At 49.9% G+C, this 19,335-nt stretch overlaps 1 protein-coding gene and 1 pseudogene across 1 annotated transcript; one reads left to right on the forward strand and one right to left on the reverse strand.

Moving 5' to 3' along the window:
- The first annotated feature begins 10,111 nt into the window (after positions 1 to 10,111).
- Positions 10,112 to 18,517, forward strand: LOC102241856 (keratin, type II cytoskeletal 74). Its single transcript, XM_005869218.2, has 9 exons — positions 10,112 to 10,628; positions 11,243 to 11,457; positions 11,893 to 11,953; positions 12,457 to 12,552; positions 13,059 to 13,223; positions 15,311 to 15,436; positions 17,198 to 17,418; positions 17,806 to 17,840; positions 18,321 to 18,517. The coding sequence occupies exons 1-9, from the start codon at positions 10,158 to 10,160 to the stop codon at positions 18,515 to 18,517; spliced, it is 1,587 nt and encodes a 528-aa protein (XP_005869280.1). The 5' UTR covers positions 10,112 to 10,157.
- LOC102254989 lies at positions 13,679 to 14,652 on the reverse strand (annotated as a pseudogene).
- Positions 18,518 to 19,335: the final 818 nt, after the last annotated feature.

A 19,335-nucleotide genomic window follows, 5' to 3' on the forward strand; every position in this document is an offset into this window, starting at 1 on the left:
CCCCTGCAATAAACGCTCAATGCTGTTTGATTCTCAGTGTCAATCTGTTGTCCAGGATGCCAACATCTGCATGGCCCCTTCTAACTTCTCTTGGTCTAACTCTTGCTTTCCTGAGTCCCTGACACTGAAGCCTGGCTTCGGATTCTCAAAAGCACCCAGCGTTTCACACAACTGCCTCTCGTTGCTGGAGTGGTCAGTCCTTCTTTTCCTTCACCTCCTCGCTCTCTGGCCAACCTACCTGCCAATGCTCCCCACAATGGCCCTTCTTCCTGCCAAGTCTTTCCACCCTACAGTTTGAGGCCTGCATGTATATATAATCGTATGGATGCGTCTATATCTATTATGTACGCATAGTAGTGGCTCACTGCACAAATCCTTAGTGAGGCAGGCATTGCTCAGGCCCTGGGAATACTACAATGAACACACGGGCGCAGACCCTGTCCTCAGAGAGCTCACAGTCTGGCATGCAGAGTAAAAATAAGCAACCAATACGGGAATACATAATACGTGTCAGTAGTGATAACTACTATGAAGGAAAACTAATGGGGTAAGAAGGGTGCTCTTTTAGGTATGTGTGTATGTTTCTGCAACAGTGTTTGTTTTCTCCGAATCAGCACAGGTGACTTGAGCAAGGTGCTAAGGAGCAGAATCCTTAAGGGTGAGACCACCTTCCAAGGATGAGAGTGGCATTCAAGGTGCCCATGACCCCTTCTTCTCCCACATCATTCCTGTCTTTTTACTCCAGTCTTTCTCCAAGCAGGCCAGGACTTTCCATGCCCATGGACCTTTGCAAATATGATTTTTCAATCACAGAAATCATGCCCCATTTATTGAAAGCCTGCTCATCCTCTGTGGCCCAGCTGAAATGCCACCTCCCATGTTCCTGCATTTTCTGGTCCCTCCAGGTGGGTTCTATTAAGTCATCAAGCTTAAATGCAAGGGAACATTAGAGCTGCTGGCTCAACAGCTCTCCCCTGTCCCTTCATTTTATGGGAGGCAAACAGAGGCCTGATGGCTAAGTGCTTTTCCCAGGTTCACAGCCCTGCATGCCCACAGCACCGTCCTCAACTGTGTTAAGTTGGTGTTTATTTTCCTAGTGTCATGTTAGCCACACTCATGTCTGTCTCCTCCCCACACCCCCTCTCAGCCCCTTGTTCCGGGGTCCTCAAGTCTGGTGCACAGTCAGCACTCAATATACCTTCTCCGGGGAGAGAGTTCAAGGTACACGCACGTCCCAATGATTTGGCATGCAAATGATAAAACAGATTTGGGTTAAAAAAAATTTGTGTTTCCTATGCATACACATGTGTATAGTTTATGTAATTTGTCAGCCAAACTTTTGTTCTAGACACATGCTGACCATAAGCCAGTACCATCTCAGGCAGGTGGCCCCCTGGGCCTACCACTGGCTGAGGAGTCGTGTACCTGGCTTCAGATCCTGGCTCTTCCAATGGCTACATGTGGCCTAGTGCAGGATTCTGTTCGTGTGAAAGAGGATTGATGCAAGCTGGTTCTTATTGCCAGATACTGTCTCAGCACCAATTCTCCTAAGCACGCTATGTCTGGAAACTTAATTAACTCTTCCAATAACCTGATAGGCATTATTGCTATTGTAATAATTCCATCTCACTACCGAGGATACTGAGGCTCAGAGAGCTTACCGAACCCACCCAATGTTACATGGTTAGTAAATAGCAGAGTTGGGACTTGAACCCCAGTCCAATTTCATAGACCACACTTCCAGCCACTACACCTCATTACCTATCAAAGTTCTCACTTTAGAGGAGAGTTGAGAATGTGAAAAGGGATAATGGAAAAAATAGTGCCTGGAACTCAGTTTGCAGCCAATACATGTTAGTTGTTATAATAACACTTGTCATTGAAGCATGTTTGTGAAGCCCTCTGTGTTTGCCGGCCACGCACTGGTTCACGACCAGTCGACCCACAGCAGGACTGTGCCCAGAGCCCTGGCTGAGATGGGCTAAGTGCAGGGCAGAGGGCGCTGGGTCTGTTCATTGACACACATCCCCATCCAGTCACCAACTGCTTATTTCCAAGCAGGTAAAATACAGGGTGTCCCCAAAATATATACACACTTTAACAGCTGAAAGCTCAATTGATGTTTCTTTCTTTACAGATTTAACCCATTGGAATTAATAAATATTCAAAGTGTGCATACATTTTTTTGGGACACTCTGTAACTCCTTGGTGTCTGTATTTTGTGCATACACTGCCCTCTGCCATCAGATCCAAGTACTGCACCTTCTATCTGTGTGGCCAGGGGGAGACTTCCCCACAGTAGAGAAGGTGTTGGATGAGCTGTCAGCAGGAAGAGAAGCTGTTTCTCTCCCTAGCCTGCCCAGGCTAGTCCCAGCCTCCATACTGCCCAGGCCCTGGCTCCTGGCCCCCCTTCCTCTCCTCTGTGACCCCTCCTCTACCAGGAGGTGGCGGGGGGTGGAGGGGGAGGCTGGTGCTGCTGCCATCTGAACCTCCTCACCTCTAGTCAGAGAACTCGGTACCTTCAGACAGCTCTTCCTCAATGGGCACCTGAGAATGTTGATCTTGGTGCTGATCCAGAGGTCCTGGGAATGAGAACCCCCTTCCCTTACCTCATTAACGTCCCGCCATGCCCCCCTTTCCTCCCCCCGCCGCTCTGCATGCAAACCCTGCCCTGGTTGTATTGGGGTGGGAGGGCTTTGAACTAACACACACTCTCTCTCTCTACACACACACACACACACACACACACACACACACACACACACACAAACACTCTCTCTCTCCCTTTCTCTCTTTCTCAACAGATAATCCAGACACACACACACACACACACACACACACACACACACACACACAAACACTCTCTCTCTCCCTTTCTCTCTTTCTCAACAGATAATCCAGACATGGAGACACTGGCAAGGTTTAGCCAAGGGGTTACAGAGGAAGGAAGGGATCAGAGTTAAACACTGACAATCTGGGAAGGCTTCCTGGAGGAGGTGAGAGGGACACAAAATCACACTGTGTAAGAGAACATGCTTTGCACTGGGCTAGTCAAGAGTCTGAATCCCATTGTTGGTTCGTTTCTTTTGCCACTTATAACCATGACTTGGGCAACTCAGTCTCCTTGCTCCTGTGTTTTCTCATTTGTAAAGTGAGAAAAATAAGAGTATTTTCCTCACTGGATTGGTGTGAGGATGAAACAAGTTAAAATGTACCAAGCAAGCTGTCAAAAAGTGTTCACTCCATTTCTACACCCGAGGCTCCCCTGCCCTGCTAGCTTCCTGCTTGATTCCATCCCAGGCCAGCAGCTCTTCCCCCATCTCGTTCTCCTTGGCCCTTGCAGCCACATTCATTTTCAGAAGGTTCCCCTCCATGTCCCCTGGTCCCTCTTAGCCCTCTCCTTTGGCCCTCTGTTGTGACATGGAGCGCCTGTCCGTGCTCCAGGCTGCCCCGCTGTTCCTCTTCCTTCCCCATGTTCACCAGTGTGCCCCGTGTCCACCGGCTCACACCCACAGACTGCCTGCGTCCTGGTGTGTGTCACTCTCTGATCTGCAGGTTCATGTCACAACCAGTCTCCTGAACTGATAGCTGCATGTCACACCTTGTAGCCAGGCCACAAAGTCCCACCTGCCTCAGTGGGGGCCCCTGACACTGTGGAGATGGGGACTTGCTCTGTGGGCCTCCTTCTCTACAGAGAAGGTGGACAGAACTTTCCAAAGGGGCTGGGCTGTGGTCTCAGCTCCAGATGGAGAAGCTCACACTCTGACCCAGCCTCAGGTGCCAGCATTGAGCATCATCTAAGCCCCACTAGCTTGAGTGGCTTCATCTAAGGCAGACTCCATCCTGGAGGGCGGTGCTTAGGGCCCCCTGGCACAGCAGTGAGGCGGTTCCTTGCAGTCAGTAGGTATCTCATTCCTTCCTTGCAGGCTGGGGTGGGGCTGGGGTCAGTTCAGCCCCTGCCTCCAGCCTCTGGGCTCATCCTCTACCCTCTCTGTGTCTTTAGCCCCTCCCCTCAGGACAAACTCATCCCTCCTCACTCAGTCTTTCCTAGTTCCCTTTTCCTAACACATTCAGTTATTTTTTATATTTCTTTCTTGGCATCCTACTTCACGTATTTTCCTCCCAGTTTTTACCTTGCTGTGGCCACCCAGGCCCTGAGTGCTTCTGCCCTGCCTGGGTGTTTAAGTCCCCCTCCTAACCCTGTCCCCATGGTCTAGCGGGCTCAGTTATAAAGTGGGCCCAGGAGAGAGTGATGGCCGCTCCCCCACACCTGAGGCAGGTGCTCCTCCACCCCAGGCCCTGCCCACCCCTCCAGCAGCTTCTCCAAGGGATGGGGTGGGGGCAGGGATGACCTTCTCCCTCCTGTTTGGATAGGGCTGTGCACGGTGCTCTGATGGGAGATAGAGAGCATGTCATTAGTGATGACTGGCTTAATTGCCACCTGTGCGCAGCCCGCATGTTTGCTTTGGAAATGGGTAAAGGAAGAGGCGGATAAAGCTTCAAACTTCATAGTCACGATCAAAAGATTAAGACATTTCCCCCAGCTGCTCTATTCTCTTTCACAAAAAAAAAAGAGTCATGCAATAAAGGGGGTTGGGGGGACCAGAAAATAACTTATAAACTTCTTCCAGAAGTGGTTGGTAGTGGAAGGGACTGAGGTAAGGAGTTGGATGAAATAATACAGAAGTGGGGGCCTGGTAGTATTTTGAAACAAGCAAATGGAAGAAAACGTGTCCTTCCCAGAGCAAGACTGCACTTGTCCGACATACCTCTGTGCATCTAGCTGAGAGGAGAGCTCCCTGTGATGACGAGGCAGATGGTGGGGGTGGGGATTGCAAAGAGCCCAGAGAGCTTGTCTTTTAAAAAAGAGGGAAGAAAGAGAACTAAAGACTGCTTGATTGACACTAGAGGACTAGGGGCCTGTGCAGTCATAGAGCCTAAGAAGGCAGGGTGGGGGAGGGAGTGAAAGGAGAAAGGAGCTCATGAGACAAGGGCCTGGGCAAAAGGACACTCAGGCTGGGAAAAATGAAAAAGAGTCTGCAGGTCCCTGAGCCAGAGGGAAGCAGAGTAGGGCAGTTAACAGTGGACAGAGCCCAGAGTGGACACAGGGAGGAGCAGGGGGGCCACCACTTCCCCAGGGCTCAGAGAAGGAAAAGACCCAGGGGACTGGAAGACAGCACTCAGCCAGCCCTGGAGGAGTAGGGGACAACTGGGGCGTGGCGGGAGCCTGGAGACACTGATGGCCCTCCCCTTGAGAGCATAGAATTCTGGCCACAGGCTCCAGCTCACCTGTATGTCTTGAGCCTATCCTTGAGATTCAGGGAAGACAACCAGGCTGCCCCAGGGCCCTGGGGGCTGTGCACATGAGGGGCGAGTGGGACCTGAAATTCAGCTGTGCACTCAGGCTAAGGGCTCATCTTTCTAACCGGCACAAAGGTGCCAGAGGGCCCTGCAGCCACTTGGTTAAACCGCTGTGACAGTTAAACTCTCTTGGTTAAACTCTCTTGTGGCAGGAAGGCCAGGACATGACCCTCCTGAGCTAGGCTGCAGCGGGCAGAAGCAAGATCCCGGGTGCTAATGCTGAGGAATTGACGGGAAGGCCCTAGACTCAGAAAGAGGTGTTTGTGGAGAGACACCAAGGAGTGCTGCTAGAAAGTTCTACGACCAGCTGTGCTGAGGGAACCACCACTAGGTGTCAGATCACTAAGCATCCTCTGATAAGTTTGAACAAGCAGAGGCTCACTGCACAATGTCTTGACACTAAGGTGGCACCGGTGGGGATTCAGAGCTCCGACTGCCCTCTGGGATTTCACTCAGCACAGTGCCTGCGTTTGATAAGTGAGAGTGAAACTGAATTTAAATGGATGAGATCCAGCTACCTGTTTTCTTAATAATCTGGAGGATTCACGTTAACATGTGTGTGTAAGGATGGGCATGGGGAAGAGGGACTAGAGGGATGAAGAGAGATGTAACTTCAATGACCCCTACAAACTACTGGGCAATCTGGGACTCTACTCTGCAATATAAGGGGTGATAGGGTGATTGGCCGCCCAGGTCGTAGCACTGGACAAGTCGCCAATCCTGGGGAGTTGGGCCAGGTGGTCAGTCTAGAGCCCTGGACTGCAGCGATGGCTCTGCCCTACTGCTTGGTGCACATCCCATTTGCTGTGGGACTCGATAGGCCAGGACTCGGAGAATTTCATGCCAGGAAGGTGTAGGGTGTTGGGCAGGGAGGTAAAGAATGGAAGAAAACCTGATGAATCTACTGTTTAAGCTAACTTTGGACGAGGATGGAAAAACAGGCGCCTTTCAAACTGGTTCAGACAGGCAGAGAGCTTTAGGTTTCTGCACTGAGCTCATTTTCAAATGATCAGATAACTCAGCTTCAAGTCCTTTCTGATTCCAACGTGCTGTGGTTTATCCCCAAATCTTGTCACCCCAAAGTTAGCCCCAAAACTTTTCAAGCTTCTTCCTCTTTCCATTAATGACCTTGATCTATAGAACGCTGGTTCCCTAGACTATGCCCAAGAGTAGTCAAAAAACCAATGGGCGGAAAAATGACCTTCAGGATCCATTCTCCAGCCAAGCAGACATGACTTTGGATGTGTCCATTTGGGATTATTCGTGGCACTGCTTTCTATGTACCTCCAGGGTAGTGCGCTCAGCTGAGAGGGACTTTTACTCTCCAGGAATTCCCTAAACTCATGGCAGGACACCGTGGAGCAAATGGACTTGGCTCCTTCAGGGTTCTCTAGGGTCCTGACTCTCTCACAGTTCTCCTTGTGTAACATGGAATCTGTTCTTTAACCTAAAGCCCTGTCTCAGTGATGTTTCTTCCTCTCATGACCCTACTACAATTCCACACAGTCTGCAGGGAGAAGGGAACTGTCTTAGCCAGCATCTTTCTCCCATTGACTTCCTCCCCCCAAGTCAAACCTTCCCCTTCAGTCCACCTGGGCTGCTCATGGCCTCTCAGATGCAGTGCACGTGTCCAGTCAGGATCACCTTCCAGGTCTCAATGTATTTTGAGCTCAATGTATTTTTTTTTTAAATCAGGATTTTAATAACAGCTTATCTAAGTCATTCAGTTAAGCACATTATTGAATACAGACATGTGGAATTAAAGTACAGCAAAACAAGAGCAAAACAACTCTCGTCGGTTTATATTTTTTCTCCTCCAGTTCAATTCCATTTTTTAGGGGGGAAGGAGAAAGTCTTAGAAGTCTCCCTCCCTCAGTGTCCAGCATTGAGTAGTCCACACAGTAGGCATTCAATTTTACATTCATTGAATAAACCAATCTCTTCAGGCTTTGGGACATTCATTAGTCCAGTGAACTCAAAGACTGGGGTGTGGAGTGTGATGACTAATTAAAGGGTAGCCAACAAGGTGAAAATTGGGGCTGTCAGAGATCTGACTGTGCAGGCTAAAGAAAATTGCCTGCAATTACATTCCCTAGGAACCAGCTGGGAGGAGGGCCACCTGTGTGTGGCCACAGTCACAACACTGTTGTCTGGAAACCCTCCTCTGCCTCCTCTTCTTTCTTCTGTGTCACAACTACCATCACCACTGTCATCATCACCACCACCACTATCACTGAGCCCTTACTTGCCAGCCCCTAGTACAGGACCTGGCATAGAGAGGCAGTGTGTGTGGAATGCACACTGAAAGGTGCCGGGACCCCAGCCCTAGTCCTGGCTCTCCCCAGCCCATCACCTTGGAACATGGATGGGCCTAGTTCATTCTCCAGCATTTTCCCAGGCACCTGAAACTCTATTTTTTAATCACCCTTCGTCTTCTCTAGCCTTGAAGATCTAGCTTTGAACTTTTCCTACTTTGTAAATGTTCTTCTGAGAAGGTCTTTGGTAAGAGGTCCAGCTCCCCTAGCAGACAGAGCTCACGGTCAGCCCCACAGTGGAGGCACAGACTTGGCCCAGGAGACTCAGCCCACCAGAACCATGTGTATTTCCCATAGGGAGCCCCTCAGGGGTGGCGACTGGAGGAGGGGGGTCTACAATAAAATAGCCCTGCTGAAAAGTGACTCTTTTCCTTCCCCTGCCCATCCCTATTTTGGCTGACTCTCTCTCTGAACTAGAGAAACACGGCCCAAGGAACTCAGAAGTCCATATCAGAAAGTCTTTGCATCTCTGACTAATCTCTATGACATTTTGTGATGATGGTGGTTAGGAGCAGGGACTGTGAAACCAGATACTCTTGAATTCCATCCCCAGCTCTGGTTTACTAGCTGAGTGACTTTGGGCAAGTTCCTGAACACCTCTAGGCCTCAGTTTCTTCAACTGTAAAGTGGAGTTAGTAAAATGAGAGTTAAATTAGAAACCCTTGTAGTGGTTGGCACAATGTCTAGCACATGCAAAGTGAACAATAAACATTGACTTTTGTTGTTACTATGATCACAACTGATTGTATTGCTGCCACCATTGCTCCTCCTACTTCAGGTCATACTTCAATCCCCCCTGCCTGAGAGTGGCTACTCTGAGCCAGCCCCTGTGACGGGTTCTGTTGGGGGTATAAAACTGGCCTTCTGGAGACCCCTAAAATGCCAATCACAATTAGCCCCTCCTCCCCTGCATACCTCTAATCCCTGTTCACAATTCTTTCCTGTTATTCTGGAGCTTTGGCCCCAGATTTAAGTTCTTTTTTATGAATTCTGTTCATTGATCTTCAGGTTCCTTGGGAGCTGGAGCCATACATTAGTCATTCCCAGTCAAGGGACTCACTATAGTTTGTTGATATTCAGAACATCAGGCTCATACACAATCTGGTTTAGAAAAGTGCAAGAACCCACTTCAGTTATGCCCTCTCATGCTCTCTCATGCTAGGCCCTGCCAGGAAGATTGAGAGGCAGGGTCCCTGGAGAAGGAGCTTCCACCACTGCCTCTGGGCTGAGAGGAGAATCCTCTGAGGCAGCCAGGCCTATAGGAATCCTGGTGCTCAGCTCACTGTCTCCCCCATTTCCTTCCCCAGCCAGAGCAGTTGTCTACTACCCTCTGGCTGATCCCAAAGGGTCCAGGCTCCCCAATTTAGTTATAGAAGTGGTTAGAGTCCTGCATTAGGGCTACCAGGTGCCTGTTTTTGAAATAATTTTTAGCATTTTTAACTTACAACTGCCCTTTCCCAGGACTACCTGAACTTTATTATAAAGGACTGGCTTTTCTGATCCAAGATTGAGTGGCTTCCTAAAGTGATCAGGAAACTGGCAAAACAGCCCACCCTGAACCCAGAAGTGGGCCTCAGGGTCTTCTGTACCTTGGGCACTGGGCATGGAGTATTTCCCTAGGGAGTGCGAGGACAGATGTTACCCCCAGAGAAAGAAGAGCGAATGTCCCAGCTCCTGAGGCTGCGCTATGGCCTGACCTCCTAGGATGGAAGAGCTCATCCTGTCCAGGAGAAAAAATTCAGTGGAAGAACTGCCAGTTCCCTGGCAAGGTTCTCACTGTTGAAAAGGCAACATCCACTACCTAGGCCCTGCCCAGGACAGAAAGCCCCAGACAGCACCACTGCTGGAGGCCATACAGTCATTTCCACTATTTTTCTGGTGTCTGTTCCATTGCTGGACAGCTGTGGTCCTTAGAGTGGCCCCTGGGACTTCTTTCTTGGGTCCAGATCTTTGAAGACCCACCATGTCCTTTTCCAGTCTCTTTATCCTCAGCATCGACACCCCAGCTTCTCAATAAGACCAGATTATAGGGAGATGGGGCCTCTGGGGAGGAACCTGGGGTTTTGCGATGAGCCCCCTTGGACAAAGCAGGCCTTTCCCCTGCTCCTTGGTAATAGATAAGCTAGAGGGAGGCAGCACAGGAAAAGTGAAGGTAGGAGATCTGTGAAGGGGATAACTCTGCAGGTCCCTAATTAGGAGCACAGATAAACGTCTATTAGACCCCTCCAGTCTGCAAGGGCAGCATATTCCGCTCGCTATCAGAGGCGCTTTGTTGCAGCAAAGGGCTTGCGATCTCTGTTCCACAAATTGCCCATGGCCCCTGGCCCTTTAGCAGGAGGAAAGGATATGGTGGAGAGACGCCCTTTTCCGGTGTCCAGGGCTCGACAGGATAAAAGGAGCCAGAGCTGTGGGTGTCCCTTCGTGTTCTCTATCTGTTGGTGACTGCTGTTCTCCAGCTCTGTCAACTCCCTCTCTCCCATCATGAGTCGGCAACTGAGCATCAAGTCTGGTGGTGACAAGCGTGGCTTCAGTGGGTACTCGGCAGTGGTGCTGAGGAAGGCTGTGGGCAGTGTGGCTTCTCACCGCGGGGCTGGCAAAGGAGCTGGGGCCGGCTTCAGCAGTCGGAGCCTCTACAGTCTCAGAGGAGATCGGTGTAGTTCCCTCCACGTGGCTGGTGGTGATGTTCGGACCGGAGGTTACAGCTTCTGCCCTGGCTCTGGGTATGGAGGAGGCTGGGCCCCTGGCTTTGCTGGCAGCATGTTCGGTAGTGTTGCCCTGGGGCCTGTGTGCCCATCCATGTGCCTACCTGGGGGCATCCACCAGGTCACTGTCAACAAGAGTCTCCTAGCACCCCTTAATGTGGAGCTGGACCCCAAGATCCAGAAAGTACGTGCTCAGGAGCGAGAACAGATCAAGGCGCTGAACAATAAGTTTGCCTCCTTCATCGATAAGGTAGGTCTCATAGGAGGAGGATAAGACAGTCGAGTAAGATATGAGTGGTTCCTGCTGCCTGGGAGTGGACAGGGCATTGCGAATGGAAAGGTGGCAGCTGGACCTCAAGAAGGACTCCCTGATCATAACAGAGAGAATAGGCCAGGAAGCTAGGTAGCACAAAGAAATAAATGAACGTATTGCTCTCTTTGGGGATTTTACAGAGAAGGGTGGGAAACTGGGTAAAGGGTAGCCATTTAGAAACTGTGAGAAAGACGTGACGGTTTTCTGAAGGATGGTGGATGAACCTCCAGCTCTTTAAAGAAGACAAGGGGTTAACAGACTCAGCATTATTTAGGGGAAGGGCTCATGGTACAGAAGAAACATGTACAGACACAAGGAAGAGCATCTCCTGGGTGCTGGCTCAGGTGACAGAAGAAAGCTATGGACTCACCTTTTTCAGTAACTGATTTTGTCCAGAAGACTGTGGAATGAGCATGCAAAGGGTCTATTTTATATGGAATTTCATGAGTAGAGTCAGGACTTGAGTCAAATGACTTTAGGAAAAATCTACATAACCTGGGGAGTCAATGGTGTAAGTCCATGGGACATGATAGCATTTATTATGGTTGCAGGTGCGGTTCCTGGAACAGCAGAACCAGGTGCTGGAGACCAAGTGGGAGTTGTTGCAGCAGCTGGACCTGAGCAACTGTCAGAAGAACCTGGAGCCCATCCTGGAGGGCTACATCAGCACCCTACGGAAGCAGCTGGAGACATTGTCGGGGGACAGGGTGAGGCTGGACTCAGAGCTGAAGAGCATGCGGGTCCTGGTGGAGGACTACAAGAAGAGGTGAGCAGGTACCACCAAAGATCATGGGTCATGTTCCCAGAGGCTCCTGGGCTCAGCCAATTTTTGAGCCACTTTAGGAGGGAAGGGAGCAAGCACCACAGTCAGGGCTCACACCCCTTCTCTGGTTGTGGGGGAAAGACCCTGTTTGATAACTTCCTATCTGGTTGATAGGAAAAGTTCCTATGCTCATTGATTCCCTGACTGGTTCAGTGGCCAGTTTGGGGAGCCTAATAGACACCTGAATATTTTCCAGCAAGTGGAATGTAGATGAGGTAACTCAGGGACATAGCACTGCCACCACCAGCTTCTTCACTGCTCACCTTTAGGAGAGCTTGTGGGGACTCTATATCCTGAGCACTTGCTCTATCAGAGGGAAGACAAGGCTACTTGGCTGTTGGTACTGAGGTTTCTGCTATTTTCTTTCCTGGCCCACAGGTATGAGGTGGAGATTAATCGGCGCACAGCAGCTGAGAATGAGTTTGTGGTGCTCAAGAAGGTAAGAGAGAGAAGAGCCTAAGGACTCTGGTCTCTCTTACACCCCATCCTAACCAACTCTGCTCAGGACTTCAACCCAGGTCTCCTGGGGAGGGGCTGGTGCCTGAATGGGGATGGAGTCATACATAGTTCTGGTCTCCAGCAAATTGAAGAGACAGGGCATACATCCAGGAAATGGACAGAGTCAGTCAGGAGAGACTTCTGGTCTGGGAATTGGGAAACTTTGGTTCAGTTCAGCCTTCCTGTGTGACTTGAAGAAACTCACCCCACCTCCCTGGGCTTTGTTTTCTCCAGGTGTAGCAGAGAACGAGTAGGCCTCATTCTCCTTTTCCTATTCCCAAAGATTCAGTGAGTCTGAGAGAAAAGCAATATTGAGTGATTGTATTCATCAATGTGCTTTCCTTTGTGGGCAAAACACAGGAAATCAGATGGCTTTGAGGCAGGGATAAGACAGCTGATGGGAGGGGGGTTGTATTGACCAATGGCTTTGGTGCCTCTTGGCAGGATGCAGATGCAGCCTACATGGTCAAGGTGGAGCTCCAGGCCAAAGTGGACTCTCTGGAAAAGGACATCAAGTTCCTCAAGTGTCTGTACGATGCGGTAAGGACACTCCTCCCCTTCCTCATCCCACCTCTCTCCAGCTGAGAATATCACCTGGCTCTTCCAGGGAGATGCCAATAGGAGGGATTTAGGATAAACAGTATGAAGGCTGTTTTGATGGAAAAGTTCAAGACCCTGCACTGGGAGACCATGACAGTGTAGAATCCTGGTCCCCAGAGCCCATAGACACAGGAGACGATCTCATCTGAGCACAGGCAGAAAAAAATGACCCCATGAAGTCCTGCTAAAGCAAAAATTCTTGTGTCTGTAAATCATAGGAAATGTCTCCCACTACCTGTTGCCTGTGTAGTGGAGGGGGGAGCCTTGGGAGGGTGCAGGGGGTGTCCTGCTCCTGTGAGCCTTCTCCCTCGGCTTCACAGACAGATCTCCATCAGGTACTTCCTGCCTCCATCTTAGCCCGTTCTTCCAGGACTGCAGGCCTAGAGACTGATGAGCACAGGAGAGAAGTTGGGGGACCCTGACTCTGTCCTCACTTCTCAACTTAGGAGATAGCCCAGATCCAGACTCATGCCAGTGAGACCTCCATCATTCTGTCCATGGACAACAACCGGGACCTGAACTTGGATAGCATCATTGCTGAGGTCCGCGCCCAGTATGAAAAGATTGCCCTGAAGAGCAAGGCCGAGGCTGAGGCCTTGTACCAGAGCAAGGTGGGCACTGGGGTGGGGATCTCCCTTCTCCACCAGCCCCTTCTTTCTTGGGAAGGTACACTTTCACCAGTGAATGGGAGAAATATCTTTGGAGATGTGTTGAATGAAAAAGGGGTTATTACCAATGGCTTAACCACATTCTACCCAAAAAGAATCATTGGCAGAGACCATTATCAAAGATAATTTTAAAAAATGGCATGGATGGGCATATCCAACAGAGGATAGGCAATCCTCTGGTGTAAGAAAAAAGTGAGAGTTCTTGTTATAAAACAAAGGTATTTCCAGGAGGTAGAACATGTCATGGAGCAGAAGGAGAGTAACAGGTACAAAGCACAGTGTATATGGGTGAGCTGGGGTGGGCAGATATGAAGAAGAGGAAGCCTAGAGCTATTTTCTTTCATTTAAAAAATAACTAATAGGATTTTTTTTTATTTGTCACATTAAAAGTCTGAATTTTAAATAGATCCTTGGAGGGGGAACTTATGTCTATCAGCTCAATCAAGTTTAACACCTGGCTCATCCCCAGTAGCTTTTCCAGAACTTCTGCCTTCACCATGAAGTTCCACAAGTTTTCACAATCCAAACTTGGGTTTCTTCAGAATTTGACTTTCTAACAAAGACATCATGGAGCGGATAAATAGATTGTCAAGTCTTTTCTGTCTTTTCCAATGCTATCTCAAATTAATTGACCCCTTCTTTTAAGTCTTTTGCACTTCTTGGGTCATGAATTCCATCATCTTCTTCCAGATTTGGTGGACCTGTCGATCCTGAGCATAATAGGTCTTCCTAATCTGATTGCTGTTTTTAGTAAAACCAACACAGAAGAGATGAAGCAAACACTCACTGGTAGTCTTGGCATCAACATGAGCTTCAATCATGGCCTGCCATTTATTGACCATAGAGCATATTTTGTCATGGGTAAGAGCCATTCTGTGGAAATTAGTCAGGCAGGTTTTTGTCCTGAACATCCCAAGTAATTAGCTTCAATTTTCTAAATGCAAATTCATCATTCTGCAGATCAGCTAGTGTCACTTCAAAAACATGACCCTTGACACCATCAGATGCGATTTGGGTTCCTTGAGTTCTTGTGACTAGTGTTTTCCCAATATTCTTATATTGAATATAGCTGGTGCTTTCACATCGTACCAATTTTTCTTAGAAAATAGATCAACCACTTTCTTCTTGGCTCCCTTTTTGTTGCCTTGCACAAGGCGCTCATTCTTGTCAACCACCGTGGTGGTGGCGTTCAGAGAGCAAAAAGGCCAGGAGCTCTTTTCTGACCAGTGAGGAAGGGCTTCCAAGAGGAGAGAGGAGAGTTCTAGGTGCCTTCTAAGTAAGAGGAGCTATGCTTTGGAGTAAAACCCTTGGGGCTGTCACTGAGAAGAGCCTTACCTGGACTCTCAGCACTCACTCCTGTCAGTTCTAGCATTCCTTTTCACAGTCATTAAAGCCCAAGAACAGCAAGGATACAGGTTCACTTTCTCCATCCATAGCCACATCAGCCCCTCTTCTCTGAAGAACTGGCCAAGGGGAGAGGGAAAGATTTGAGCTACAAGTCCTGCGCCCCAAATCACATCACCCCAAGGATATGTGCTGTCCTCAGCTTCCTGTCCACATGAAAGGGCTGCAGGACAATGTATGGTTCATGCGGGCAGGGACCTCTCTCCTATCCTGTTCATAGCTGTATCCCCAGTACCTGAACAGAACTAGCCTTTAAAAGATGCCTCTGAATAGAAGTACTAAATGAGTGGAAAGAGTCAGAGCTCTTCTTATATTTTGGAAGTGCTTAACAAATAATACGAACTGCCTCTTTCCTTTATCTAACCCAAGACTGTATGCAGGGTGATGAGAAGGGAGGTTAGGCCCAGCAAACAGGTTCTGCTTAGAGAAGCAGGTGGACTTCTTGGTCAGAACCATCACCAAACAGCTAGAAGGATGCTCAGGTCCTGTCTCCATCACCTTCTGCTCTGGAGCCACCTCCCCTGGCTCGTTTCAGGGGTGGAAATGTTTACTCGGGACCCTTCTCCTACCTTGAATGGGTTGAGCAGTCCTGTCTTATCACCAACTTCCTATCTCTGGGAAACCAGATCCAGGAGCTGCAGCTGGCAGCCGGCCGGCACGGTGACGACCTTAAGAAGACCAAGAACGAGATGTCAGAGCTGAACCGACTCGTGCAGAGGATCCGCTGTGAGACTGTCAACGTGAGGAAGCAGGTGGGCAGCAACCACACAGAGAACACCAGGGTCAATCTCACCCTCTGCGGTGGACAAATTGGAGCCCATCCTTCAGTAAAAAGCAAATCTCCCCCACCTGGGCTTAGGAGCTCCTCAGCCATCCACTGTCCCTCCTTCCCACCCACTGTCAGAGCAGGCACCTGCTCAGAATTGGGAGGAGCCTTGAGCTTATTTCATCTGACTCCTGGGCTGGAGAGGGAAGTGACTTATCCAGGATCCCCAACTTGTTATTTTTTTTTTATTGATTGCTGTGTGTGTGTGTGTGTGTGTGTGTGTGTGTGTGTGTGTGAGAGAGAGAGAGAGAGAGAGAGAGAGAGAGAAACAATGATTTGCTGTTCTATTTATTTATGCATTCATTGGTTGATTCTTGTATGTGCCCTGACCGGGGATCAAATCTGCAACTTTGTCATATCAGGATGACACTCCAATCAACTGTGCTACCCAGCCAGGGCCCCAGCTGGTTATTAATAGAGCCAGGATTAGAATCCAGGTTTTCTCCTTCCTTTCCCCTCTTTCTCAGTTTCTTTCTGTGTGCAATGAACCTGGCCCATGTCCCCTTCAAGTGTGACCCTCTGAGGGCAGCCCCCATGCCTCTTCCTCCCACTAGACACTCAATACAGGTGGGATGTGCATTCAGGGCTCCTCAGGGTGGGACAGGTTCATGGTGGCTGAGTGAGATTGACAGCAGATGAAACCCTCCGGGTCCCCTGCCCTGTGCCGAAGTACCGTTTCTATTTCTCCGGAGGGATCCTGTCTTACCTGGAAGCAGCAACCCTTAAGCACTGTGTCAGTGGGAAGATGATTTTAAGGGGTGGAAAATCCTTCCTGTGTTCTCCCCAGAGAACCAGGTCAACTCTGCTAGTGACAGACTTGCCAAACTGAAAGACCAGAGCCCGCTCTCCTCCCCACACCTCACAACCCTCCACACCAGGCACAGGCTCCACGGACTGTTCCTCCTCCGTTAGCACCTGTCATCACAGGGCTGCCAGGTGTTCATCAGAGCCCAGTTTCTGAGCCATGGGCCTAATTTCAGGCCAGACTTGGGGACCATCTAGACCAGCGGTTCTCAACCTGTGGGTCACGACCCCTTTGGGGGTCGAACGACCCTTTCACAGGGGTCGCCTAAGACCATCGGAAAACACATATGTAATTACATATTGTTTTTGTGATTAATCACTATGCTTTAATTATGTTCAATTTGTAACAATGAAATTGGGGGTCACCACAACATGAGGAACTGTATTAAAGGGTCATGGCATTAGGAAGGTTGAGAACCACTGATAGACAGACCATCCTCACAGAGTGCTCACTCTTATTGCTAAATGGTAGAACGGGTTTCCGATGAGAGCTGTCCTACAGGCAGAAATCCTATCACAATGGCACCTGGTGTGCTATCTGATCCTTAGAGGCATCCTGGCTGGGTCTCAGCACAATTCTCTGGACCTGGCATACGTGGAACCTACAGCCATTGGTGGCTTCAACCCCAGCCCTTAGACAACTTTTCCAACATCGAAAAGTTTGCATTCCTGAAAGGCAACCACTCTGACAGCTTTTCACAACAACTTTAAATATCCATCTGCAACAGAAAGTAGGGGAGACCCAGCTTCTGGTGTTGGCTCTGCAGCTATTCCCCTTTGTCACTTGGGCCTCATCTGTAAAGTGAGGGGGTTATGCTACCTAACCTTTAAGATCTAAAAATTATGTTGTGTTCTGAAGATCTCCCCATTCTTTGCCTTTCAGTGTGCCAACCTGGAGACGGCCATCGCCAATGCCGAGCAGAAGGGGGAGAGCGCCCTGAAGGATGCCCGGGCCAAGCTGGATGAGCTGGAGGCTGCCCTGCACCAGGGCAAGGAGGAGCTGGCCCGGATGCTGCGCGAGTACCAGGAGCTCATGAGCCTGAAACTGGCCCTGGATATGGAGATCGCCACCTACCGCAAGCTGCTGGAGGGCGAGGAGTGCCGGTGAGGGGGCAAAGGTGCCAAGGGAGAAGGGGCTGTGGGTGGCTCTCCGCTAGAATGAGGGCCGTTTGGAAGCCTCCTGTAAGGGAAGGTCAGGTGGGAGCCATGAAGCACAGGTGGTTGGTGGTGCTGTGGAAAGAGCCAGTGGGGTCAGAGAGACCCGGGTTTAATTGCTAGCTTTGCCACTTACAGCTGTTTGGTTCTGCTAAATCACTACTGTCCCCAGGTCTCTATTTTCTCATCTATAAAACGAGGATTATGAGCTGTATCTTATGGGTTGTTATAAGGATGAATTAAAACAACATACACATAAAAGCAGGAGCCCGCTAAGGCTTAGCTGAATCTAGACACACCCCCTGAGGTTTTCTCCTCTAACTTTCTGTCCTTCAGAATGTCCGGTGAGAATCCGTCCTCTGTGAGCATCTGTGAGTATCCCTGAGAGCTGGGTTGGGTGGGGATTCTGGTTGGATGGGAAGGCGGGGACCCCAGGATAAGGTGATGCTCCTTCTCCACTCACTGTCTCCTCCTAGCTTGGAGTTTCTGGAAATGTCTTGTGAAGCTTCTCTGGCTTCAAAGGAAACCTAGTCCCCTTTTGTCCCATGGAAGCAGTGAATGAAGTAATGCCCACGCCCAGTCCTCCCTAGCTCTCCCCTGGGCATCATAACTGAGAGAAAGGGTCGAGAATATGGCCTTGGGAGCCAGTGCTCTGAGACGCTCCAGGAGGGCAGGGAGCACGTCTGTCCTGAGTGGCCCTCACCTCACACCATGCTGGGCTCACCAGAGGGTCTTGCTTCATCTTTGTGGTGTTTCTTAATGCTGAGGGTTGCTGTGGGACTAAGAGGGATGGCTCACCTGCTGATAGACTCCACTGAACTCCTTTCCTGCTCTTGGCTCTGCCTCCTCAGCCGTCATCAGCAGTGCAGGCAGCTACCACCTCGGCTCCTCCGTCAGTACCACCTTTGGTGCCAGCAGTGCGGCGGGAAGCTCTGGCAGCACCTGGAGCGAGCAGACCAGGACCAGAGGGGCACCAGGGGCAGACCCCAAGGACTCTCAAGGCAAGAGCATCCCAGTCAGTGCCCCAGCCAGGAAAGACACTCGATGAGCCACACGGCCCCTTGCTTCAGCACCTCAGAGAAGAGATGCCCTTGCCCATGCGCTGCCTGAAGACACCTGCCACACCCCAATCCTCCACCCCGAGGCCTAGAACCCTGGGCCATCAAACCATGACTTGTCTCACTGTCAAATTCTGATTGGAACCATCACCTCCCTGTTTCCTCAGGTCCTGTGTGCACTTTGTGACTTCTCGTTTTCTTTGCTGCCTTCGACTGGCAGGGTTCTTGGCTATAATTATCTTCTCGGTCTTAGCTATGATCATCCCTATAGAGAGAGGAGAGGAAGGAGAGAGAGGACGGAGGAGAGTCGGGAGGGAGGGGGAAAGGTCTTTGCAGAACCACTCCATTAAGCAGGAGAAAATGTGTATAGTCTCAGACAGCAGCTGTGCCCATAGTCACAGGGCCAAAAGAAGAACTGGGGATCTTCTGCCACCCACTACCCACCCACTACCTTTATTATCAGTAATAGCTACTTCCACATGTCAAGAACCTACTACATGCCAAGCTCCCTACATGCTTTGCCTTTCATTCTCATCCCTCCTGCAAGATAAAGATGAGAAGACTCATTCTCTGAGAGGCTGCAGAACTTGTCTCCATCACTCACTAAGTGCTGGGGTCTGGAGATGAGCCAGATCAGGCTGACCCCAGGGTCTGTGTTCTTTCCATGGCACAACACTGCCTGTTTAACAAAGGGAATGTCAAACTCATGACTCTTTTTTTCAAGGGCTGTGATTTATGTTTGGTCTTCTCTCTGGGCTGTGTCCAGCCATAGTTTCTGACTCAGTTCTTCTTGCTATGAGTTGTGTTC

This window comes from Myotis brandtii, unplaced genomic scaffold, assembly GCF_000412655.1.
Source record: "Myotis brandtii unplaced genomic scaffold, ASM41265v1 scaffold29, whole genome shotgun sequence".
Taxonomy (NCBI): domain Eukaryota; kingdom Metazoa; phylum Chordata; class Mammalia; order Chiroptera; family Vespertilionidae; genus Myotis; species Myotis brandtii.

Bases quoted from the DNA above. Each gene is read 5' to 3' on its own strand.
- LOC102241856 (XM_005869218.2), top strand. From the start codon at position 10,158: ATGAGTCGGCAACTGAGCATCAAGTCTGGTGGTGACAAGCGTGGCTTC. The intron at 11,954-12,456 runs GTAAGAGAGAGA...GCCTCTTGGCAG, and splicing joins AGTTTGTGGTGCTCAAGAAG to GATGCAGATGCAGCCTACAT. The intron at 15,437-17,197 runs GTGGGCAGCAAC...TTTGCCTTTCAG, and splicing joins CTGTCAACGTGAGGAAGCAG to TGTGCCAACCTGGAGACGGC.